The sequence below is a fragment of the Glarea lozoyensis genome (genome assembly GCF_000409485.1).
Source record: "Glarea lozoyensis ATCC 20868 chromosome Unknown GLAREA20, whole genome shotgun sequence".
Lineage (NCBI taxonomy): Eukaryota > Fungi > Ascomycota > Leotiomycetes > Helotiales > Helotiaceae > Glarea > Glarea lozoyensis.
Window position 1 is genome coordinate 167182 of NW_007360995.1, and position 25482 is coordinate 192663.

Consider the following 25482-nt stretch of genomic DNA (forward strand, 5'->3'; position numbering starts at 1 on the left):
TCGACTCCGGTTGGAAGAGGATGTTTTTGCTGAAAAGAGGCCGAGACAATCGGGGACTAAGCTATTGATATTAGAATCAGGGCCCATGATAATCTAAAGGAGGTTTTCTTCAGGTAAAGACTTACACTACTTTCTCATGTCGTAATTGTCGTGGTTGTGGTGTGAAAGCGCAACAGGTAGAGCAGCTGGCGTAGTTGTATCGGAGTCTGTGCACCAATCGAGGTCTGGACCTCCGAATGGACAGGATAACCTTAAGTAAGCACGACAATCTTTCGATCAAAAATTATCGTATGTTTGCACGATTTTTCAGGACGATAATTAGACATATCGGTGAGTTCGACCGGAAAGAGTTTGGAGTATCTGACATCGCCGTGCCTTTCACGGAGTTCGTGAACGAAGCATGTACGAACTTGGAATGTAGATCAACGTTCGTTTAAAGCCATCCTCATAACCTCAAGGTTACCTTGCATCTTTTTCACACTCATTGATTCTCGAATACAAAATCGCGTATATTGCGGAAAAGCTGTATTTGGGTTTAGCTTATTCGGCTAGGCGACTTACGATCCATGAGGCTTAAGCTCTTCATACTTCATCACGAACAAAGATGAGTTGACATGTTCGATATTTGCTTTTCCATGTCGCAATTCTGCACCGTGATGCGCTCTTTGGTGGCGCTGGTGAGGGGTTCGGTCTTGCGACTTTAGCTCAAACGAAAATGGATCGAGTAGGTTAGTCAACGCTCAACCTCACCTGAACCAAGTTCTACTCTGTCAATAACTCGCGGCCTCCATTAGTACCTCCTCCCATCACAAACCTCGTACAATTGATTCTGTCATGGGCGAGCCGACCGGACTAGTTGCTTCCTTTCTGGCGGCTATACAGGCGAGCTTATCTGTTCTGCTTGTCATATTCTACGGCGCTGTTGCGGCTCGATACAACCTGCTTGACGGCTCTTCAGCGAAATCTATATCCAAAATATCCGTCAAAATATTCCTTCCAGCTTTGCTTCTCACGAAAATTGGCTCTGAGTTGCACGTCGAGAATGCCCACCGATACTTGATCATTTTAGTATGGGCATTTCTCTGCCATGTGCTATCGTTTCTGATCGGAGTTGGAGCCCACTTTTTCTTAGGGATGCCGGATTGGATCACAGCGGCCATCATGTTCAACAACACAACATCCTATCCGCTTCTACTTATTCAGTCTCTTGATGAGACTGGTATCTTGAGTAATCTTATCGTTACCGATGAGACGAGTAGAGAGGCGATCGAAAGAGCCAAAAGCTATTTTTTGGTCTTTGCTACGATTTCAAGCTGTTTGACTTTCGCCGTTGGACCGCGACTGATTGATTCGGAGATGGCTCCGGACATGCCTGATGATAAGGACGATGACAGCGACGAAGAAGACAATAATTCTGCTCTTTGGAATAGCTCGAGCCGTGATGAAAGCCACGATGACCGTCCCATGTCTCCAACGGACCGAACTCGTCTCCTGAATCCAGAAATCGACGGGACAAGAAGATTATCCGCTAGATCTCAGGCATTCTTCCCATCTCGGTCTGCTTCCAACCAAAGAGATTCTGGATCAGGTGCCCGTAACTCTGTCAATTACGATCGAAGGCCGTCTCTGATACCTAAAAGGAAGTGGCACGAGATAAGTGACAGAACACGCTGGTGGCTATTATTCTTCTACGATTTTCTGAATGCACCGTTGCTTGGAGCTATACTAGGGGCAACAATTGGCCTAGTCCCAATCCTGCATCGAGCCTTCTTCAACCATTCCGACAATGGTGGCATTTTCTCTGCATGGCTTACGGCGTCACTGAAGAATGTTGGTGGCCTATTTGTACCTCTTCCAGTTGTGGTTGCTGGTGTCTCCCTATACACAGCGATGAAGCGGAAGACGACCGCCAGCTCTCCCGCAGCTACCCCTTGGCTGAGCACGATATTTATTCTAGTGGTCAGATTTATCGTGTGGCCCATCATCTCTATCTCGGTGGTCTATCTCTTTGCTAAAAAGACGGATTTGTTGAGCGATGATCCGATGTTATGGTTTGTAAGTTTAGTACAGTTCATTTGCATGTTACACTTGACAAACTCATTCAAGAGAGTTATCAATCCTGGTCAAGAGTTCTAAGCGCTCTTACATGCTGATTACGATTAGTCCTTAATGCTTATGCCGACCGGGGCACCAGCGATGAAGCTCATCACTATGGTCGAGGTCAGTGGTGCGGGTGAAGAAGACGAGCACAAGATTGCAAAGCTTTTGACCGTGAGTAATTGTTACTTGGACTCGAACAATGCCCTTCAATTCCATGCTAACTCACCAATTTCTTAGATTTCATACATAATTTCTCCGATCCTGGCATTTACTGTTGTCGGAAGTTTGAAGGCCAGTCAAGCCGCTATTGCTTGAACAACAAAATTGGTTATGCCGGCTCATTTTTTTCCTGCCGTCATTCGAAGGCATGTAATACCTTGTTGATATCATGATATTCCAATATGTAGTCAAGTTTTTAGGGACCATATTTTCTTTAAGTGGCCCTCCATTCGCTGAAATGACTATTCAACTTCTTGTCGGGGCCTCAAGAACAGAGGCTTCGTATGCTCGAGCACAACACTGATTGGGACATGATGTTGACTGGTAAGTATGAACTTACTCAAAACAACACTTCGACGAATGATGAGAGCTTTAAATACAGAGATTTTTATAACAGCCCCTCCTGCTCTCCATTCTGGGAATTTGTGCTTAGCTTTATTCTTGGCAATCCGAATCTGCATTTGCTATAGCGCTTGAAATGGCACCGAATACAAATTCTCTAGTGTACTTCGGTTGTACTGTTACGCTTTTTCACTGGCTTTTGCATTTTAAAACCCTTCGGCTTGAGGAGAAGCGGCGCACTAAGGGTATGCTGGTAACACAATTAGGGCTTTTAGTAACAAAAAGACCTCTTACTTTAGACCGAATTACTTATCTCTTAACTTTTGACTACTTGTAAAAATATGAATGCTAGAATTGCACCTTGACAAAGTGACTGCTAGGGCGATCCTTCGTATCCTGGTGCAGAAGCGGACATGGTATTCTCAAAATAGCACACCAACATCTGTGCGGTCATATCATGTTTATTCATCTGAGAATTAGGACGTTATCTGATGTCTGGAAATGAAATGTGTGCGTGGCCTTGATCCTCGGCACGTGCGATGATCTTTCGTTAGTACCCGAGCTATCAAGTCAGCAAGATTACTCCATCAGTGCCGGGAGTACAAGTCACCTAGAAGTCAGTCTCTTGGGCCTAACGCTACAGAATGAGTGAGCTTCAGCTTTTCCCACGGTTACTGGGACAATGTCTCCGGATCCATTCATTTTGTCATCCCATGTGGCACCAGGAAGACAGAGCAGTGCAGGAAGGCTTAATTTAATAATTTCACGGTCAAACTAATTTTTTACTGCTTGAACAAAATGGATTCATGTCTCTCATCTAAACCATGTTCGATTTCATCCCCTATTCCAGGTACTGCAAGATGAGAAATCATCAGCACTCGCTATCTTCCTACAAACAAATTTCCTTTCCTTTTCCGTAACAGTGAGAACACTCTCGCCCATCCGTCAATTTTTGCCCAAGAGTCCCTTCGATGATTCTGCTGCTTTCTTTTTTGACCCACTTCTGATGCGAACTTGCGATAGGAATACAGGCATCCTAAGACTCGTCTTCCGGCAGTTCTCGCCCGTCTCCGAGATTGTTGTCACAAGTGCAAACGATCATTTTGTGACACGTATCGCATCGGCCTTCCACAACAGGTGTACCGGCTCGATAGCGAGTCCAGAGATTGTAAGAAGTTCTGACGCTTCCCAGAATACTGGCGAGGGTAGAAAAGATCTGAAGACCAAGTTCGATTCCTGAGACAGCCATGGCAACTCGTTTGTTGTACGAAAGACTGGGCGTCGGTCTAGAGTGTGCTTGGAGTGTGATTTGAAGTTTTTGGTAGGTATCTGACGATGGTTGAATGTGTGGGATTGCGACTGGTGAGATGCAGTTTTGTTCTTGGTGTGCTGATGATGGATGTCTGATGAGGATGTGGGGGCTTGTTGTTGATTTTAGGAATTCAGAGATAATCCTCCTTCTAAATAGTACTTCTGACCATCTTGACCATCTCAATACACTCAACCGTCTTCAAAGCTACATCCTAAAAATCTTTGTCTTAAGCAAACAAATTGAAAAGAAGATCGGTAGGAGACATGACATAAAAGAATAACATGCAAGAAGCACTTCTTGCATACTTCTAGAATCTGTGGTTGATCAATGAAACGACAGCTTTTGATGAACTTCCGTTTGCTAGATACTACCTCAAAGATGTGCAAAGCGTCTTCGTTCACATCATCGATGCATGTTTTCAACTACATGAAATCAGTGTTGCTTCGACCAGAAATGCGGGAAGATGCCTAGGCACCTACCAATAGCAGATACATGCATAAGATGAGTCTTTCATTTCGTGCTGTTTGAATCCAGAATCAATCTTGCACACACATTCATAAAAGAAAGCACCCGCATAAAGCCCTGCAGCAATATGCAAACACGACGCACATGTCAAAGAATCCAAGCACAAACATTAAGCGAGTTGCGTTTACAATTACAGCTTCAAAGGGAACATGCAAACGGGAACGAACCCCTAAAGATACTTTCAGCATGGTAAAGACATGAGCGCGTTGACATTCAAAAAGCGTCTCTATACGGAATGCAAAAGAGACTCCCGTTTCCTCCATCAGAACTTGTTCTCAGTGTAACAAAGACGAAATCTATGTTCACAAAGGATTTCCCTATTATTCTCAAACGAATGATGGTATCCGTCATAGCCTTGCTGTTCAAAATACACCAAAGGTCTAAACTTCCAAAGCAATTGCACGCAGCCTGTAGGCGAGGTGACGCTGTTCTCATGATCGCCTCTGTCTAGTACCAAAGAATAAAGGAGCTGCGCATAATTTTCTACAGAATCACAAAGGAGCTAATTCTCAGAGGATTCGCACGTTGGACTAACTTCCTTGACATCTTTGAATGGCAGACTTTACGTTGGAGAATTTTACAAAAAAATCATTTCTTTAAGAGAGTCCTTGTCTTCCAATTGAAAATCCAAATATTAGTGTATCAACGGTAGTTTGGGTAGAAATCTCACATAGAATTAACGTCATCAATGATTTTCAATAATTGGCTTTACGATACCGCGAAACATCGAAGAAAGAGGGTGTATATTGGCATATTTCGTTTCAAGATAGCTTTTTATAAGTACATAAAATTCAGTATACTTGCTATATATAAAGGAGAATATGTGGTTTCTACTCTACTGTTGATTCAGTATTCGATTAATGTCGTTACGGAAGCGAGGTAAAAAGGGGATCGTGTTAAGCGAGGCGGAGCTCATGTTATATACCACCTTGAAAGAAGGGGAGTGTTCGAAACTTAGATAGGCATTTAACAACTATTTCGTTTCCCATCTCGTCTTCGTACCTGGTAAGTAGGAAAGATAATTACCTTCTGTTATAATCGGCTAGTAATACAGGTGTCTGAAATCATCCTCGCTTAGGCTATAATAGCCCCTTTTTGTCAATGCAGATTGCTTCATCAAAGTTATGTTCATCCACTTTCTCACCACAGCGAGAAAAAAGTCTACCTCCAATCCTTCAACACAGTCTCCCCCTCCTTCAAACCCACAATCTCCAAACTCCCCCTCCACAACAACTTTTGCTTCTCCCCATCCCGACTCTCCAAACTTGTCTCCCCCTTCCTCCCCCCATCCCAATAAACCGCCGCAACACCCCCCTTATACGCGCCCTCCCTCTCCAACCCCGTCTTCAACAAGTCACTCCCAGATTTATACGGCGTACGGAATGTCCCATTAGGACTCACAGCCGTAAACACCGGTCCCAACACCCTCCCCAGAATCCCAATCGCCACGCGCATAACTGGCGGACTATTCCGCATCAACGCCGTGTTAGCCATAGCGCCGGGATCGAGACAGCATATTTCGACGCCCGAAAGCTTGGGGTCGCTTAGGAGACGGCTTTGGAGTTCGTACCTTGCACAAATCAGCATGAAAGTTGGGATAAGAAGAGAGAAAACACACATGAACATCACCCCCCCCAACTTACTAGCCCCATACCGTCGCATCCCCGCTTTATACGCATCATCCTCATAACTCACGCCCCTCCGCCACGCCTCCACACTCTCAAACATAACCGTGTAATCCCTCCCGCTTTTCTTCGTGAGATCGTAGATGCCCATCTGTTGTGGTCGCGGATCGAGCGCGTTGTGCATGTAGGAGGAGACGAGGACGATGCGCCCGGTTGGATGCATGGATCCCAGGAGGAGCAGGACGAGGAGGAAGGGGGACAGGTAATTTATTTGGAAGGCGGCTTCGTGGGTGTCGGGGGTGAAGATTTGCGGGGTGAGGGTGCTGGAGTTGGCGTCTTGCATTGCGGCGTTGAGGAGGAGGCCGGTTATGGGGGCGAGAGTATGAGATTTGATTCGCGCGTTGAGGGAGGAGGCCTGGATGTGTTAGTGTATTATATTCTTTGGAATATATGATATTTTCGCGTGCATGTGTGTAAAAGTGTTCAAGTAACCACTCAACCCCATCCTCAACTCCTCACCACCATCCACAAAAGAAATGTCAAACTCACCACCTCCCTAACCTCCTTCAAATCCCCCAAATCCAGCGCTAAAACCTCATACGAATGTCCTTTTTGCGCTTTCGCATCAAGCAAACTCCTCAACGTCCCCGCCGAATCGAGACTCCGAACCGTGTATATCGCATGATGAGTTTCCGCGTATTTCGAAGCGAGGATATTCTGTACGCAACCGATACCTAACCCGCCGTTTGCGCCTGTGAGGAGGATTGTTGGTTTCGTTGAAGACATGATTCTATCTTAATAGAGCAGATACGGGAAGAAAGGAAATGGGGAGCGTGAGGTTTGTTGCATCTATATATACCCCCTCCACCCCCTTCATTCCTCATCCTCAACCCACTCCTCAAACTCCAAACGACCTACCCAATCACATCCCTCACGAGCAAATATCTTCCCATCCCGAAATCCAAAATGCATCCATCCATCACCTCCGGACGAACCCCAAGAACCGCGTACATCAACTGCATAGCCGACCGCTTAGCGATTGGCTGCAGCGCACAATCGGGATGATCATTGGCCCGTTCGTACGTGCGCGCACCCCAACTAAACAATAGGAGTGATGAATAAGCGCATTATTCGAGGAACGGGAGGATGCAGAAAGGTAAATTGGACGTCTTCTTGTTTGTCATATAGGGATAAGTCGAGGATAATAAATTAACCTACCCTAGATAATCTGCCTATCTTCCCCTAATAACTCAATAACTTAATTCCGACTTTCTATTTCAGAAGATATAAACCTTAAACCCTTCCTAAACGTTTAGCTCTTCTATAGTAAGTACTACAGCCCTCCTACCGATATATAATCGGTATATAGTTAAGTCGTAACTATAATTCCCGCTACGTCTTAAGGGCCCCCGGGGTGGTGACCTACGAGACTGTGCAAATAAGTATAAAATCTCCACTATTATCTATATAATTCTGTAGATTCCACCAATAGAAAGGCCAGATCTAGAGACAAATTATAACCAAAAAGGAAGCACTCTTGTGGCCGAAGTGTCCAGGGACCCCGGGGGGCCTTAAGACGCAGCGGGAGATAATAAATCAACCTACACTAAACAACCTACCTCTCCATCCCCAAATCACTTAATATCTCAACTCCCATTCACTATTCTAAAAAACATAAACCAAAAAACTCCCCGGACGATGTTCAAGCACTTACTCAAAGCGTAAAATTATGTTGGGACACGGGTCCAACCATGTGAGAAGCTTATTGAACTCGACAAAGAAAAACATCATTAGGATAATTAACTACGGCTCAAAACTCGCTACAAACACACCTCCAGTTTTCCTCCCACCAAAACCTCTCCCTCAACCCATCCACCCCACCTACCTCTCCACCAACCCCCCCTTCCCACCTCCTCACACAAACTTCCTCACCACATCCACCTTCTGACACGTCGGATTCTGCGGACTGTGGTTCCCCAACGTCCACGCAAGCGTCTGATACGGATACCCATAATACGTCTTGCAGACCTGCCACCTGAACAGCGGATCATTCGTATAATTCGGCAGCGGCTTCGAGTCATCCTGATAGCTTGGAACCGTCAGTCGATCGTTCACCCACGAGACCTGCGTGACCTCCGAGTTGCCCGGGAAGAACAGCGGGAGCGCGACGTTCGAGGCGGGGTTGTAGGAGAAGCGCATGGCGGACGAGACGGTGAGGCCGTCGTTGTAGGGGAGGGACCAGGCGAGGAGACCCGAGGTGGGCGTGGTTTCTTGGGTCGAGGTGTTGTAGGTGAAGGTTACGTAGTTTTCTGTTGATGGAGCTGTAACGCAGAGGCCTTCGATGGCGGCTCCTTCGTGACAGGCGCCTAGGTATTGGCCGTTTAGGGTGGCGTTTTTGGAGTGGATGACGAGGTAGAAGGGGGCGGATTGGTTTGACCAGTATGTATCTTGGGCGAGAGTGAGGGTAGTGAAGGCTGCGAGGCCTGTGAGGATTGATGTTCGCATGATAGTGCTATTTAGTGGAGTTGGTGGTGACAGGTGATTATTGATACTCAGAGAGTATATGTAATAGCTTTGTCGGTGGATGAGAGATGAAAGACTCGGATAGGGTTGAGAATGAAGTTGAAATGAAAAGTAATAGGAATTACCTGCCTTACATAGCTCCCAACTAAAAAGCTTAAATGGAAAGCACGATGATGATCTTCTGCAGAAGCCCGTGATGCCGTAGCACCTGACGTGAAATAGAACTTCACCCCTCACGATCGTAACTAATTATTGAAGCGAAAGTAACCTCGTATCGGACGATCTTAAGCAATACGAGGGAACTACATCATCTCACTCATCCAGCCACTGGTATTGATTTGGCCGTTAGATGCCGCCTTCGTATAGCAACATACAAAAAATGAGATGGCGGGAAAGTTGGGCAGAGTAATCCGGAATGGGATTATAAACCAAATAGATTAAAGAAACGAGAATCAAACCACGAGGAACTATCGAAACTCGTATTCTTATCAGAATAGATGTGCTGATGCTGGAGAGTCCGACGGTGAGGGGTCTTGGCTGTTATGTACCCCGCATAGGCCATCCGCCGACATTTTCTAATCTTTTCCAACATAAGCATTGCTGCGTCAAGGCTTGCGACGGCAGATGGCATGTCGAAAAATCACGCATATACGAGATGGCTGACGTTGGTGATGCTGATGTTGTTCCAACCGTACCTACCGTATCTCGACATTAGAGCTTGCTCGATCCTCGGACGGTGGTGCTGTATACCTCGACATGTCGGGTTTCCTTGCAATTCATCCACAGCACTGAACACCCGACGCCGAATTGAACCTGGCTGTGTTGCTTGATATGTCGCGTTCCCGTTCCCAAAATTTCAGATCCCTCGGGTCCATTAGGTATAATGTGAGGTAATGTTGCGGGTCAACACCGTGTACTCTCGTGCGCTCCAACCCACCAGCTCTGTACAACATACAGTTCTTCATCTGCCACCGGAGTCGAAATGATAGAAGTACTTCGGAAATGCGGCTGACTGTATACTTTCTCCCAATTTAGAACGTGGTAGTTTCGAGTCCAGTAACGGTTTCTCCAGCATTGTATGATCTAAACCACCACACACTTGTCGCATGAGCATGGCTGTGCACTTGGGTATGTGCCATCGATCGCATGAGCATACTTGTGTCCTCCAATCTCGACCGCCATGTCCCAAGTTGCGCTCTCCTCTCCAACGTGTAACAACAACCTCAGGTCGTGCCAAAATCGATGGAATCCGATATCCAACAACTCGCGCGTCGATTACACAAATCAAATGTCCTTGACTCGTCCTACCGTCCAGCCGAACTGACAACTCAAATGCCACAGTCTCGTCACCTTGGCGCAACTGCTACGCGCAGCATTTCTGTATTCGAGGATTCGAGTTCGAGATGATCATTATCCAGGCCATCGAGTGCGACGCAAGAGCGGGCCCAGAATTCCCTTCCATAACGCTTCGAAGTCCAGACATTCTCACTATACCAAGCGCAGAGCTCGATCAGTCGCGACTGTGTAATCGAGTGTATCCGCGGAATTGAGCGACGTGAAGGAACAGTGATCGATTTCGTGCTGGGAAAGAACGCGTCGCGGAGAAATATTCTTCCTTCCGCGTCAAATTTGGGACCGAGGTCTTTCTCCCCCTTCAAAAGGTGTCAGGCTTCGAGAGAGTCGATATGACCTCGGGAGTGTACAAGTGTAGAATAACGTCAAAATTTACAATCCCAATACAGACCACTACATCCGCTCACGAAAGGGATTTCTTCTACGCAAACGCGATCCCGGATCGTGAGACGCCAGACCAGAGCCCCCTCGAATCATCACAGCACGCAGCTGCTCTTATTGCGCGCTTGCTGGGAAACATGCTCGCTCAGCACAGTCTGACGATAGGCCGTCCCGAAATTAAGGGAGGTGGTTAAACACTCTACTACTACCTGCGCTAGATCAGCTCCCCGGTCTAAGAAGGACAAGTCTCTCCTCATTATAGCTCCTCTATCGCTAAAGGGAATTTGACTTTAGTCGGGGTTTCTAGATCTTAGGAACTACGCTGAATACATATCTACATAGTTATTATAATGCTTACTATAGGCCTTGTATAACCTTCACCCGACTTCTATTATACTACGCTTACTGGGAGTTCTACTACAACCCTCTCCCTCCGTACTACGCTCTCCCTACACAAGATATAGAGCTCTATTGCCAAATAATCGATATTTGCCATCTCTGTCAGAAAACTAATGACTGGTTAATTGGTATTGAACGAAGGATCGTCGCCGTAATTCGTTCGTAGAAGCGGTTTCGAAGAAGTTTATCAGCTATTGTGTTGTAGAACTACGCGACACTTCGCTATCTAAATCCCGAGTAGTGAAAGAAAAAAGAAGGAATGAAAGAGGGTATTTTGAAAAGTTCCTCCTCTCCTTATTGTTACTTTGTCATTCATATTACCGCTCTGGTCTTCCTATTTTAATCTCATTGCTATCTACATTATCTACTCCCAAACCTCCAACATCCCTCACTAACACAACTTCAGTTCGGAGTAAGCTTCAAAAGCCTACCATTTGCACCATCCTCAATCACCCAAATGGCACCGTCCTTAGCCTCTCGAATCCCACGCATACGCTTACCCATCGAGATACGCTGCGCTTCCTTCGCCGTATCCCCAGTAATAGCCACACGCACAAGACCCTGCGAGCTCAGCCCGGTAATAATAGCATTCCCCTTCCAGCTCGGAAAAAGATCGCCCTTATAGATGATCAAGCCCGCCGGGGAGATGACCGGCACCCAGAACGCTTTTGGAGCCGCGAAATCCGGGCGCTTACTATGCGCGGGAATCGCAGTACCGTTATAATGTTTCCCCTCCGACACAAGCGGCCATCCATAATTGGCACCGGACTGAATCAAATTAAGCTCATCCCCACCCATGGGTCCCATCTCGACCTCCCACAGCCGTCCTTGCGCATCTAAATCAATACCCAGCGGATTGCGATGGCCCAGCGACCATACCTGCGCCTGAACCGCGCCCTGGCTGGCAAACGGGTTCCCGGCAAACGCAGTCCCGTTATCGTATAACCTCACCATCTTCCCCAGATTCCCACCCATCGCCTGCGCAGGGAACATCTGGTTGATTTCGCCCGACGCAATCCACAGCGCGCCGTCCGCCCCGAACAGCAGTCGACATGCGAATTGCAGCCCCCCTGTCGCCCGCTGCGAGTGCCGCCAGATGACCTCGAGCCCAGACAGCGCGCCGCCGCCGTTGGCATCGAGCGTGAGTTTGGCCCGCGCGACGGCGCCGCCTGCACCGCCGCTGCCGCTCTCGGCGTAGCTGATGTAGATGAGGCTGTTCGAGGCGTATTGCGGGTGTAAGGCGACGTCGTGGAGACCGCCCTGGCCGGCGTAGGCGACGGCGGGGACGCCGGTGATGGTGCCGGTGGATTTCTTGGTCGGGTCGACGAGACGTAGGTTACCGCGGCGCTCGGTGACGAGAATGCGGTTGTCGGGGAGGAAGGCGATGGCCCATGGCTCGGCGTGGGTGGTTATGGGTGTGGATTTGAAGGGCTGCTGGCGGGTGTGTAGTTGTTGGGATGGGATGGCGAAAGTACCGGGTACTAATGCTAGAGCGTAGATGAGAGACAGTGTGAGATGTAGCATTTTTAGGGCGCGTTTGCTGTTTCAATGTATTATATTTCTTGACGATTGAGGGTTAAGTGTTTGTATTATATGGATATTCCACGCTGTCTGTTCCTCTAGGGTAGGTAGGTATTTAGGAACTCGAGTAACCTCTTATCCAATTTCAGCCTACGTTAATGACGTAGTATATATACTGTTCATTTGGTTAAATTCCTATACTCTCATGTTTAAATGCGTCTCCTGTTGACGGTAATGAGATAGCATTCCTGACAGCCGTTACGCGCTTCGACGATCGATAGTGCCAAGTAACTGCCAATTCTACCCCTCTCACACAAGCCCGCAATTGACACAACCTAAGCAACAGAAATCGGCAGATAAAATCCCCTCCAAAAGAACCTCTTCTACAATACATAAAAAACCAACGACTAAACATCTCCCCTACAGAAATAAAATTAGCAAGAACTTAAAAACGAAGCTCCCACATACCCAAAAGGAAAGCCTCATCTCATAAACCCTTTCGTTCTAAATAGCAATCGTCAAGTTCCAGTCGTCCTTCCACCTTCATGGTCTCGTGTACCCTCAGGTTGCTTGGCCGCCTTCGGCACTTGAGTTTTGGTAGGATGGCAGTTCTTGGCGACCGGTAGGAACTTGAAACAGAAAATACTGTTATGACTGCGATTAGATTAGGCGTATTATAGTTAAGATGGGTAAAACTGCGGGATGGGATTTAAGCGATAGAGGAATACTTCGGGCAGATATAACTACAGGGAGGGCTGTGAGCTGTGAGCAAATGCTGTTTGTGAGTGTTGAGAGGACATAGCGCGAGGATAAGAATGTGTATGATATATATGAATGGGGGCTAGAACATTGCAAGATGTATTGGCGGTTTGGAAGGAAATGGGAGTGGGAAATTTGGAGAGGATGAATTAAAAGATGATTCGTAACGAAGAAGAGAGGTTGGGGAGATAATAATCTAAGAGAAATACTTCCGATGACAGGAACACGAAGCTTTGCTTATTATGGTTCCTCTATTCATACACCGCTGAAAATCGGAAACCCATAACCCATTAAAATCATCTAATTCATACCTCATAACCACAACTAACAAACCTACTCACCCCTCCTCCTCTTCCCCTCCTCCCACAACTCATCATACTTATCCCCTCCCCTCCCCCTCCGACTCCTCTCCCTCTCCCTCCTCGATTCCCCACCACCCTCCCCCCTCCTCCTCCGTCCCTCCTCCCAAATATCATCATACTTATCCCTCTTCCCGCCACCCCTCTCACTCCTACTCCTCCCCTTACCCTTCCCATCCTCCCTCTTCTTCCCCGCATGTCTCCCCAGCCCACCCCCCAACAACGCACCCCCCACCGTGCCTAACCCCGGCACAATCAAATCACCCAACGCCGCACCCCCTGCCGCGCCCCAGAATGTGCCATTCCGCGCTTTCGACCCTGTTTTCTTCTGATGCTGCCCGCGTGCTTTTTCGGCGTAGTATCCGCGTTCGCGGGAGCGGGAGCGCGAGGATGATGTTGAGGGGGAGCGGGAGTGTCGGTGGTGATGGTGGTGGTGGTCGTCGGGGGGAGGTTCGGAGTAGGAGCGGCTGGGGCGGAGGATGGATTGGGGTTGTTGGGGTTGAGGTTGGTGGACGAGTTGGGTTGTTTGGGGGTTTTGTTGGTTGTAGAGGTATTGAGGAGCTGGGTGTTGAGGTTGCTGGTATGGTGGTTGTTGCTGTGCTTGTGGATATGGGGGTTGGGGCGGGTATTGATGTTGATACTGCGACTGTGGAGGTTGTGCGTGGGGTTGAGGATGGTGATATCCTTGCAGATGCTGATTATTATCGTATGACTGACCGTATGGGTTGGCAGATTGCTGTTTATTATCATCCCTCCATCCATACTCCATCTCCGGTGCAGGAGACGGTGTGAAATGCACCCTGTGATGCTCAACGTGCGAGTTCGGGTGATAGTATTCTTGAGCCGCCATATTGAGGATATACTTTTCAATGTAAAGATAATAGAACCGAATCACGATAACGCTCTAAGAAGTAGTCAAAGCCTTACCCGCATAGCCGTGTCATTCGTGAAACGCCAATGGTTGAACGTCATCCTGCATCGAATGTTCTTGGGGAGCTCGGCACTAGGAAGGTAATCGCCATTGAATACCCTGATGATCAGACGTGAAAAAGCTTATAATCCCACTTATATTGGAAGCCAAGCGCTGAGTGTGAAGATGTTCCTTGTTGGGAGAAGCAGAAGGTCTTGTGGTGTGGTTGCATTTGGATTATGGATGACTTCACGAAGTCCCACAATTAAAGCAGACTAGTCCCGTTTAGAAATGCACTACATACTTCGAAGTGAGTAGAATCCTCGAATATACGACATCGTTAATAGAAGTTATCTTCTTAAGGTCAATGCCTGTGTGCCGAGAGACGTACGAAGACAAAAACTGAGATGTTACGACAATCTACTAACAGATTAACTTTTTGGTTTATTTTTATTGCAATTAAATTATCTACCTCCTTTGAATGCTTCTAACCTATCAATTTGCCAATTGTCACCGCGTCGCCGCCGCCTCCTTAAGTTTATAAAGTGTAGTAAAACGAGTTCCTAGGCACTATAGTAGAGGTACATGATAGGACGTATTCGGCGACTTATTAGTTACTGTAAGGTGTAGACTACACCTTATAGCCTATTTCGATGTAAGAATATGACATGCGCCGTGACATGAAAAGCCTCCTTTTACACTATATTATAATATATTAACTTACTACATCACCAGTAAGCCTTTTCACTCTCCAAGCTTTTAGAACGATTGAATGTGGATATCCAGGTTTTTATTATAAACAGCTTTTATTCGATTTGTAGCAGCCAGGGCGCGGCATATTATACGACGTCGCTTAGAGATTCAATTGTATCTTATAAAAATAAAACTATTGCTATGCGTAGCGGATCTCGCCAGAAATCCCTAATTCCCTACATAATCCATCCTCCAAACTCCAAAATAAAATCCTGACGAACGTGCGTGCTATATGCTGACAACACCTATGTAAGGCAGGTTCTTATTCGCTTCAATCCCAAACTCTGCTAGTTGAAATCCCCTACAGAGAAAGGAAAGTGCCCAATCTCCGACGCTCCTCATCACTCAACGAATTGAAAACACATCTTCAACTGACGAAAATGCACCGAAAGCTCTCCCATACATGTATCCATCAACGTAGGCATCTCCTACAAAACTCCAATCCTCCGCTGCACCTTTCCTCAGCACAACGGGCACATTGCATCCGTGAAGCACAACAATTCTATCCCCTGGTAAGGCATTGCAAGGAACCAGTCCCTCTATTCGCGTTTCATACTGCCACGATTGCCTCATTGTAGCGAGTTTCCGATTTAAACACATCATATTCATGTGCGTTCGAAACTTCATGACGTCTTTCTTCGAGCTCTTCTTCGCCTGCTTCGGTGTCTGGGCAAATAGATCAACTGGGTACGCAGTCTCCGAGCCTAGCACGTGTTGAGAGTAGATCTGGCGGAAACAATCGAACGAGAAAGGTTGTGAGTCGCTGTGCCATTCCGCAATCAAAGTGTCCCAGTTGCGAACACGTTTGAGCCATTCGATCAAAGTGGGCTCCGATGCGTCATATGTAGTGCTCACGCTCTCGATAGTGGCCAGGTATGTTCCTCCTGCTTTCAGCCTAGAAAGATCTTTGGAGAATTTCACATCGGGAGTTGATGTGTTTAAAGCGTTGTGTGGTGCTCTAGCTAAGCAGAAGTATATCCATGGGGAACTCCAGTCTGGCGCCCAGGATGGCAAGCCACTCCGCGAGGTTGCAGATGGTTGGCTGGCACAGATGATAGCAAGATTTTTGCGTTTTACTACTATCTCTCTTGTAAGTCTCTTGTAAACCTCGCTAATCGACTTCGAGTAGTCGGGCAAGAACTTGCTTTTTGACATGTCTGACGCAAGACCGAGTAAGGCGTATACGTTGTCCCTGGGATCTGATGCTTTAAGACCACGATGTTGAAGTAACAGATCGCTCATTTTCTGCGAGGAACTGCGAGCAAATTGCTGCCGAGAGAAACTCCTTTGAAGTGATTGTTGATATCCAGTACTTTCATCTGGTGATACCTGTAAGATGGGCTTGCTGCGTTGGATTCCTTCCACAAAGGCCATAAAGGTATTCCATGGAACTTCGGAATAACCGCACATGATTGTGACGTCGGGGTTAAGGACCACTTCTTGAAGCGTCCAGACCCGCGACCACCATGTTCGACTGAGAAGATCATTAAAGCCTTTAAGTAGTTGGACTCGACGACTTTGGGCTATGTCTTCTCTGCTGTTCATTCCATCACTATCAAAGTCGACTAAAGGCTCTGGACAACCGTCCATGATAGTTCTGGCAGTCTTCACTAGGTGTTTCCTGTCCTTCTCACCACCTTCCTGGTGGCTAGAAACCCAGGAAATAGTATGGCAAGCCTCAGTACAATCCTCTCCAAGCCAAACCACCACCCTTACGGCAGTTTGGTATATATTCCGCATAATAGAGACTTGCTGTGTCTTTTCAAGCGGGGATGATTGATTTATACATATTGCATCAATCCACAAGATTCTTTCCACGTCCGCCCGACGAAGATGTCGTAGAGCAAGGTATAGATTTGGCGTAATAAGAAACAAATCACCATTAAGAGTGATATGGTGCGAAGCAATCGAATTGCCCCATGTATATGATAGGGCTTCGTAGGAGAAGGTGTTACCCCCGCGGGAGTCTTCGACTAAGGTACAGTCGAGCGGTGCGTCCCCGGTTCCTGGGCTAAGGAGGAGAAGTCGGAAGGAATTACTGTCTTCGAGCGGCTCGTATTCGAACATTCCCAAATCAACTTCGCCCTTCTTGTTCATTTTCACAAAGTTTTCGAAGAATAGAAGAGAAAGCACGGCCTACGTGCCAGTAGCGAGAGAGGATAAGTTGATCAACTCGTAAAGTAGCCGAGCCTTAACGAATGGAGCTGAAATAGGTAGACATCAGATCAGCAGCGATAACATAGCCTTAGGCACCAACATCAGACCGAATCGGAATCCTACCTTACGCCACACACATGATTAGACCAAAAGAATAGTGGCTGAGTAAAATATAGCGAGAACGGATTTGTACCAAGTACAAAATATGGACTTACATAAACTAATGAAGTGTTTACTCCGCTCTAGCTCTACTCTAAGCGGCCAAAACTATAATATAGATTGAGGCTTTTGTACAGTGAGAATAGTGCAGATCTAGTGGAATCAGAACATAACTAGCAAGAGTTAAACAACTATTATTTTGGGCAATGGAACCAATCAAGTACGATTTAAAGCTAGTGAGCAGTCAATCCCAGAAAAACAATAATCTAGATAAACAAGCTCCTAAAACCAAACATCCAGGCCCAAATCACAACACGCAGAATGATATTCCGTAAAAACAAATGACGTTGTCCAATTGGCATAAGAAAAACGCTCTTCCCAACAGGCAATAGCCCAAAATTACGACAAAAGCAAGAAAAGTACGTCCATTCAATCGATTTCAGACACGCAATTGAGATTGATGATAAAGAGTACACGTAACGCGGAGCAACCTCAGACGAAATAGCAAAAAGAGACACTATATGACGTTTCAATCAATGTCAAACACGCAGTTTAAGATGACACGACCGGTAATACTTCCTCGATTGGCGAAGAAGTGTTGGAAGCAGAAGCCGGGGTGCTTGATCCGATGGATGTTGTCGACACCTTTACGTCGCTTCCTTTGAACGTCACGGTCTGGGCCAGAATGGTTTCGTGGCTGGAAATAGCCTGGAGGTCTGGAAATAGCCTGGAGGTCCTGTGGCTCCGTTGCCGGATTTACAGTTGAGGTGACTGCTCCCTTGTTTGAGGTGTCAATTAATGTTGGTGTGTTGAGCTGGAGAGTTGGATGTTAGTATTGATAAGAAATCTTATGTTGGAGGAAAACGAGTAATCAGGGAGCATTTTCTTACCACGACCTCTTCAACCGCTTCAGCAACAACAATCGAACCAGCTCTCACCAACCCATCCCCTTGCTCCCCCTCCACCTCCCCGCCAACCCCAAGCCTCGCAACATCAACCAACTTACTCTTCCCTAAAATCCTCTCCCCAAGCGCCCTCACACTACTCGAAGTCAACAACTCCAGCACCTGCAAACTCGCCTCCAGCTCCCTCGTAATCCAATTGCGAATCTCAATCGCAACAAGCGAATCAATTCCGTACACCACGATCGGCTTGGATGGATCCATCTCCTCTCTTGGAACCATTAGCACGGCTGAAACTTTCGTGAGGAGTGCTTCGACGACGGTTTCTAGGGCTTGGTCGTGGGATTGAGCGGATTTTAAGGAGGAGGAGAGAGAGATGGTTTTGGGTGAGGAGGAGGATTGTTGGGCTTGTGCTAGGAGGGCTGAGGTTTTGAGGTGGGTGAATTTGGCGTCGTCGACCCAGAAGAGATCGTCTATTTGGGAACCGATTTTTAGTCCGGTGATGCAGTGGTTGTTGCAGTTAGCTTCCATGCGTCCTGTGATAGCAGCTGCGATTAGAGCGAGAACTTCACTCTCCGCGATAGTCTCACTGCCGAGGTTCTCAGCGACTTGTGCTTGCTTCGCGGCATTCTCAGCGAGATAGCCAATATCGCTTACGGCGGTGAGATCGATGCTAGAAGCTGGAAGACCTAGGTTATTCCGATATTGGACGAATGAGTTGAGGAACGTATTTGCAGCCGCGTAAGCAGCTTGGCCACGATTGCCGACTGCACCAGCGGCAGACGAAAGGGCGATAAAGAAGTCGAGAGGGATCTCGAGTAGAGCATTGTGGAAGTTCCAAGCTCCTGTGACTTTAGGTTTAACTACCTCGTCCCATTGCGAGAAGGTCATCTTTTCGAACAGAACATCGTCGAGAACCATCGCTCCATGGATGACGCCGCGAATGGGTGGATGTGAAGAGAGATCCTCTGATACAAGCTTGTCGACTTGTGCTTTATCGCTGACGTCGCAAGGGAAAACGGTGATCGTCGCACCGAGAGTGGTAGCTTCATCCACCAGTTCTGCGACCTTACCTGTACCTTTACCACTGCGTGACAAAAGGACGATATTTCGAGCTCCTTTCCGCATCGCCCATCTGCTCATGCTGCGACCGAGGCCACCAGTACCACCAATTATAACGTACGTTGCGTCCGCTTTAAGTAAGTCATTGGGTATTTTTGAAGGAGTTGCCTATCCGTGTTAGACTCGACTATTATCCTGATTTGGAAAACACTTACCGGAACTTGATCATCCTTCCCAGGAACGACAACAATCTTACCCATAGTCTTACCTCCTTGCAACGTCCGGAAAGCCGACTCAACTTCAGAAATAGGGAAAACAGTAATTGGCGAGATCGGTTTCACATGTCCCTTCTCCATCAAATCAAAGACATCCGAAAGAAGCCTCTTCATGATTTTCGGCCGTTCCGCCGCAGCAACTGTCAAGTCTACACTCGCAAACATGGCATTATGTTCAAATCTCGCCATCTCGAGACGAGAATTACCAACAATATCGCGCTTTCCGATCTCGATGAAACGTCCGAAATGTGCCAAACTGTCCCAGGTTTCGCGTAGTGCATCACCTGCGAGAGAGTTGAGAACGAGGTCAACGCCTTGCCCTTTTGTTGCACATTTAATGCATTTAGCGAAAGACGTGTCTCGGCTGTAGAAGATGTGATCTTCTGGAATACCGTATTGGGTCATCAAGAACTTTTTCTTACCAACGCTACCGACTGTGGCAAAGATCTCAGCGCCCGCCATTTTGCAGAACATGATAGCGGCTTGACCAACTCCTCCTGCTGCTGCATGAATGAGGACGGTCTCATCTTTGACAAGACGACCGAGGTCAAAAAGAGAATAGTATGCCGTGCAAAAGATAACTGGAATCGTTGATGCATCCTCGAAAGTCATGGTATCAGCAATCTTGTGTACACTCGTACCGAGACACCTGGTATATGTAGAATATGCACCCTCACTCATAGCGCAAACTCGATCTCCAACGACAAGATTCATGACTTCACTGCCAACAGCACTGATTATGCCAGAACATTCCACGCCGATATACTTGCTCGATAGCTGCCCCATAGATATCATAATGTCCTTAAAGTTCATACTCGTAGCTTTGACTTCAATCTCCACTTCGTAATCTGGAAGTGGTGAGCCAACTGCGAGATCATCGACGAAATACAGTGTATCTAGAGCACCAGGCGTTTCGATAGCAATTTTTAGTGCCCTTCCCGGTTGAGTAAATGATTGCATGTCTGGAGCAGATGATGTGTGGGTTTCTTGATGAACAAATTTGTTCATATCTGCATCGTCGACGATGCGAGGGACGAAAAGCTCGCCATCTCGTTCCTGGTATTCCATATCGAGTCCAATTAGCGAAGCACCGGAGGAAAATGTTTTCTCAAACACCTCGACTATCTTCTCAGCAACCAGAGTGCTTGAAGGCTGTAACGAAGTCCCAAAATCCAGGGTTACAAATTTGAGAAGTGTCTCCGATCGGATGCTGCGAGCCATGCCAACCACCATCTCGGCATTTGGATTTTGAGATGCAGTGTATGCGCCCTTGACGGCCCAAATTATACCAGCGGCAGAAGCTATCATTTTCTGCACGCGTCCAAAGTTCTCCGAATTCATGTTAGACAAGATAGGCTTTTCGAGCTCTGATAGCACGATGCATATCTTGCCTTCTGTTGCCACTGTAGAAAGTGATCCAATTGTTGGAGTCTTACCCGTGAGCTGGAAGAGTGGCTCTCGAACACTGAATAACAGATCTTGTTGAGTTTCCTCGTCGCAAATGATCGCAACTTCAGGATAAACTGTAGACATTTCTGAGCTCGCATGCTCTGTTTTGCCATTTTCAAGTGCCCTCTCCACCACAGGAGATTGAACAGGCTCCCATTCTAACTTGTAGCAGAGTTCGCGATTCACAATCGCCCCAGCATCATTCGAACCGTCAAACACAGGAGTCATCACCAAACCTTCCATGGTGATCAGTGCCTCTTCGCCACCCATTGATGTTGCGAAAAGATCAAGCTTCGTAGGAGCAGGGTGCTCAGGTGTAGGTTTCCCAGTCCCATACACTCTCATACGATCCCCAGCTTCTGTAGCAAATCCTCGAGATATCTTGATATTTTGTACAAACGAAGGCATGTAAAGAACACCGAGACCGCCACGTCCTGCGCCAAATATTGGCCAGACGATCTGAATGAACTGGTCTAGGAATGCGGGATGGATTATGATCTCGGATTCGAATCCATGTGGCAGCGCAGCCGCGGTATTTGGTACGATGAGATCGGCAACTGCGTGATTGTCGCTGGCTCGGCAGTTTTCAAGGCCTTGGAAAGTTTCTCCGTATCCAGCACCAGCAGCTGTCAGTGTTTCGTACATATCTGAAGGTTTTACATCTGTAGTCGAAGCTATCGAGATACATGACATGCGCTTCAAAATCTCAGATTTGGTTTGCGCAAGCTGCTGGGCGCCGTTCACCGGATTGCTTTCAGTAGCTCTTTTCGCGGAAACAAGTCCACGACAATGTTCTGTCCAACTCCGATCTTGCGCCCACGAGAAAATGCGAAATTCATCCCATGTGTCTGACGATGAGCGAGTCCCCTCCGCATGAGCCCGTAGGGTGATGTTGACCTCCACATCAGCGCCTTCATGAATGACTAATGGACGGCTGACGGTAAATTCTCGTATTTCATAGTTTTCGAAAGCGAAGTTCCGCATTGTTGCCCGTTGGCTTGCTGCTTCGATTGCCATTGCAATATAACCAGCCATTGGATACACAGTCATGGACTGCATCTTATGATGTCTAACCCACGGCTGATCGTCTGCTCTGATTATATTCCGCCATGTAGGTTCCAGCGCGTTTGAATAGCTTGCAAGGGTCCCCACGATATCGTTCCTGGGAAATGGCCGGTCAACATGGCTCTGAGCGATCCTGGACTCATGCCAGTATTTCTTCGAATGGTTCCAAGAATATTTGGGCAGATTAGTTAGCAGTACTGGAGCCTTGACACCCGGAAATGGGAAGTTAACAGCGCCGAGATCGACCGGTGCGCCATGCGTGAAGAGTGTTGCCACGGCCTCCAGTGTTGTATCTACCGCATTTTTGTTTCTTTGCAGAACAGCGCCATAGGGAAGCTTTGTTGCATTTCCTCCGATGGATTTAAGTATTTGTTTCACTGGTCCTTCCAAGGCAGCATGTGGACCGATCTCTAGGATGAAATCAACACCGAGAGTAGAGTTTTCATCAGCCCGGCACATGCTTTGTACTGATTCGGCAAATCTGACGGTGGAGGTAAGATTCTTAACCCAGTATTCAGGTCCCAATTCAGAGGTGTTGACTTCGCGACCAAGTAGTGACGAATGAAATGTCGCTTCTGTCCCACCTGTAGGGTCGACTTCTTTAATGGTATTGTAATATTGCTCTGCCACCAATTGCATATGATGGGAGTGATATGCGGTGTCAACCCGCAGTTTTCGATTGAACATTTGCTTCTTCTCGGCCATTTCCTGTAATTCGGTAATCGCTTCTTCGTCACCAGATGCTGTAATACTAGAGGGACTGTTAATACATGCCACTGCGACTCGGCCAGTTTTCAGCATCTTGAGCATAGGTCGTATTTCTTCTGCGGAAGCTCCAATCGCCACCATGGCACCTTTCAGAGCAGGAAACTGCTTTTTGAGATCCACAATCGATTGTCCTCTGAAGTAAGCAATCTCAATGCAAGCTTCAAGTGAAAGTGATCCGGCTGCATAAGCTGCACCGGTCTCGCCGCTCTGTCGCAGTCGTCAGTAGAAAAGCAATATTTCTGAAGGTTTTATCTTACCGAATGCCCGGCAACAGCTGCAGGTCTAATGCCCCATGATTCGAGCAAGTCTGTCAAAGCTAGCTGCACAGCCGTACAAGCTGGCTGACTAATTTCAGCATCGGATACTCTTGAGGACTGAGCATCTTTCGACAGTTCATCTGGTCACATGTCAGTAAGAGCTTGCCAGTAAAAATGCACTCTTAGAGCAAGTGTACCAAGAAGGGAGAATCTAGCGCCCAAGTTGGACAGATGATGGTCAATTCGTTCCATCGTAGTCGCAAAGACCGGATAAGCATCAAGCAGTTCATGACCCATAGCATGCCACTGTGCTCCTTGGCCTGTAAAAACATATCCTATCCTTGGCTCGGCCAGCGAACGGAACTGAGTCGCACTACCTCTAGATAACACAGGGATCAATTCTGCAGATGATCTAGCAGGGACGGCAATTTTGTATGCAAGCACAGAGCGTCGCTGTCCAAGGGTATACGCCAAATTTGGTAACAATGAATTCTGAAAGACCTCCGGACGTTGCTCTAAATAAACCGTAAGCGCATTCATCTGCTTCGCTAGGGCCGCTCTATCGTTCGCTGACAGTACAAAAATACGTTTCGCGGGTGCTTTTGTGCCCGTAGCCAGAGAAGTATTAACTCCTGCGATATTTGGCTTCGGCAAGGCAGGTGGACGACCTAGGATCGCGTGTGCGTTGCCACCACCAAATCCGAAGTTATTGATACTTGATGTTCGTCAGTTAATTCCTTGGACGTTTTGGTTATCTTTACCTTGCATATTTCTTTCCTCGCGGCCAAGGACGTTGAGAAGTAGGTACTTTCATTCCCCACTCATCAAGTGGAATTTTCGCATTAGGTTTCTCGAATCCACAATTTGGTAGGATAAACCCCTTTTCCAGCAGGAGAGCTGTCTTGATGACTGAAACGATACCGGAAGCCCCTTCAAGGTGCCCGATATTTGATTTCACCGAGCCTACGAAAAGTGGCTGCTTCTTCGAACGTCCCTCTCCAAAAACCTCGTGTATTGCTGTAGCTTCGATCGGGTCGCCGATTTTGGTCCCAGTTCCGTGTGCTTCGACTGTTTAAAGGTTAATATTGAATTATTCAATACATGAAAACAGCTTACTCACCATAACCAACCTCAGTTGGGTCCAGCCCGGCTTTTCGGTAGGTAGCTTTCATGAGTGCGACCTGTGCCTCTCCACTTGGCATCGTAATTCCCTTCGTTCTACCATCTTGATTGATCCCGGTTCCATGGATTAATGCTCGGATTGAGTCTCCTGCCTTGATCGCTTCGTCCAAAGGTTTCAAGATAACGCAGCCAGCTCCTTCACCTCTACCGAAACCACTTCCGCGGTGATCAAAGGCGTACGATTTACCTTCGTCTGAGAATAGGCTACAGAAGTTAGCAAAGAATCGTGAGCTTCGAGGCATATATCATTACCCTTGCATGGACATGATGATGAAATAGTCAGGTAGTAGATTTAGGTGGCAACTTGCAACTATTGCCTGGCTAGACTCGCCGCTCTGGAGACTTTGGAAAGCCAAGTGCAATGCTGTCAAACTAGATGAGCATGCTGTGTCGCATGTGAAAGATGGTCCCGTCAACCCAAAATAATACGAGAGTCGATTAGCAAGTAGTGACTGGGCACATCCCGTCGCTTGATACATGGGCGCAGTATCTGTATCTCTACAATTGCGCAGTTCGTAATCGGCAAAGGACCCGCCCACATATACGCCAACATTTTTTCCATCAATGCTCTTCTTTTGTATCCCACTGTTTTCTAGAGCTTCATATGTACATTCAAGTAGCAGACGTTGTTGCGGGTCCAAAGAGATGGCCTCTTTCTCTGTGAGATTGAAGAAAGGTGCATCGAACAGACCAACATCTTCAGTCAAGAAGTGTGCTCCTTTTGGATTATAACAACCCGGCTTATCTGGATTTGGGTGGTGAAAAGCTTCGTGGTTAAATCTCTCCTTCGGAATTGGAGACCAGCCACTCCTCGCTCGGGAGCACAGTTCCCAGAATTCATCAGGACTTTTCACATCCCCAGGTAAACGACAGCCCATTCCAATGATAGCGATTGGTACGGGCACATCTTTGCCGTTTGTGTTGAGAGAAGTTGAAGGGCAACCATTAGCTAAGGGGTTTTGAAGACGGGTGTTGGCTGTAATTCCACAACCATTTCCATTCGTGTTGGCATCATTTCCAGATGCCACTCCTTTTCCATGCCCATTCAATAGAGCGGGAGGCATGGTCTGCCCACCTGCATGACCATTCTCAGCAGGGCCAACCGAGACGGCGGAAGGAGCCATG

General features: G+C 47.3%; 7 protein-coding genes across 7 annotated transcripts; 1 reads left to right on the top strand and 6 right to left on the bottom strand.

Annotated features, from left to right (window-relative positions):
• Positions 1-834: 834 nt before the first annotated feature.
• GLAREA_13023 (uncharacterized protein) lies at positions 835-2415 on the top strand (the record flags this gene model as incomplete). Its single annotated transcript, XM_008084502.1, has 3 exons — positions 835-2055; positions 2164-2271; positions 2338-2415. 3 exons carry the CDS (start codon positions 835-837, stop codon positions 2413-2415), a joined length of 1407 nt encoding a protein of 468 aa, XP_008082693.1.
• A 3244-nt stretch (positions 2416-5659) lies between these two features.
• GLAREA_13024 (NAD(P)-binding Rossmann-fold containing protein) lies at positions 5660-6909 on the bottom strand (the record flags this gene model as incomplete). Its single annotated transcript, XM_008084503.1, has 3 exons — positions 5660-6068; positions 6117-6538; positions 6673-6909. 3 exons carry the CDS (start codon positions 6907-6909, stop codon positions 5660-5662), a joined length of 1068 nt encoding a protein of 355 aa, XP_008082694.1.
• A 1128-nt stretch (positions 6910-8037) lies between these two features.
• On the bottom strand, positions 8038-8628 carry GLAREA_13025 (uncharacterized protein; the record flags this gene model as incomplete). The annotated part of the gene is made up of 1 exon (XM_008084504.1): positions 8038-8628. One exon carries the CDS (start codon positions 8626-8628, stop codon positions 8038-8040), a length of 591 nt encoding a protein of 196 aa, XP_008082695.1.
• A 2553-nt stretch (positions 8629-11181) lies between these two features.
• Positions 11182-12303, bottom strand: GLAREA_13026 (Soluble quinoprotein glucose dehydrogenase; the record flags this gene model as incomplete). Its single annotated transcript, XM_008084505.1, has 1 exon — positions 11182-12303. One exon carries the CDS (start codon positions 12301-12303, stop codon positions 11182-11184), a length of 1122 nt encoding a protein of 373 aa, XP_008082696.1.
• Positions 12304-13392: 1089 nt separating this feature from the next.
• Positions 13393-14268, bottom strand: GLAREA_13027 (uncharacterized protein; the record flags this gene model as incomplete). The annotated part of the gene is made up of 1 exon (XM_008084506.1): positions 13393-14268. One exon carries the CDS (start codon positions 14266-14268, stop codon positions 13393-13395), a length of 876 nt encoding a protein of 291 aa, XP_008082697.1.
• A 1158-nt stretch (positions 14269-15426) lies between these two features.
• GLAREA_13028 (uncharacterized protein) lies at positions 15427-17178 on the bottom strand (the record flags this gene model as incomplete). The annotated part of the gene is made up of 1 exon (XM_008084507.1): positions 15427-17178. One exon carries the CDS (start codon positions 17176-17178, stop codon positions 15427-15429), a length of 1752 nt encoding a protein of 583 aa, XP_008082698.1.
• Positions 17179-17926: 748 nt separating this feature from the next.
• GLAREA_13029 (Thiolase-like protein) lies at positions 17927-25481 on the bottom strand (the record flags this gene model as incomplete). The annotated part of the gene is made up of 8 exons (XM_008084508.1): positions 17927-18211; positions 18288-19529; positions 19577-23125; positions 23176-23315; positions 23373-23890; positions 23937-24243; positions 24296-24561; positions 24610-25481. The coding sequence occupies 8 exons, from the start codon at positions 25479-25481 to the stop codon at positions 17927-17929; spliced, it is 7179 nt and encodes a 2392-aa protein (XP_008082699.1).
• Position 25482: the final 1 nt, after the last annotated feature.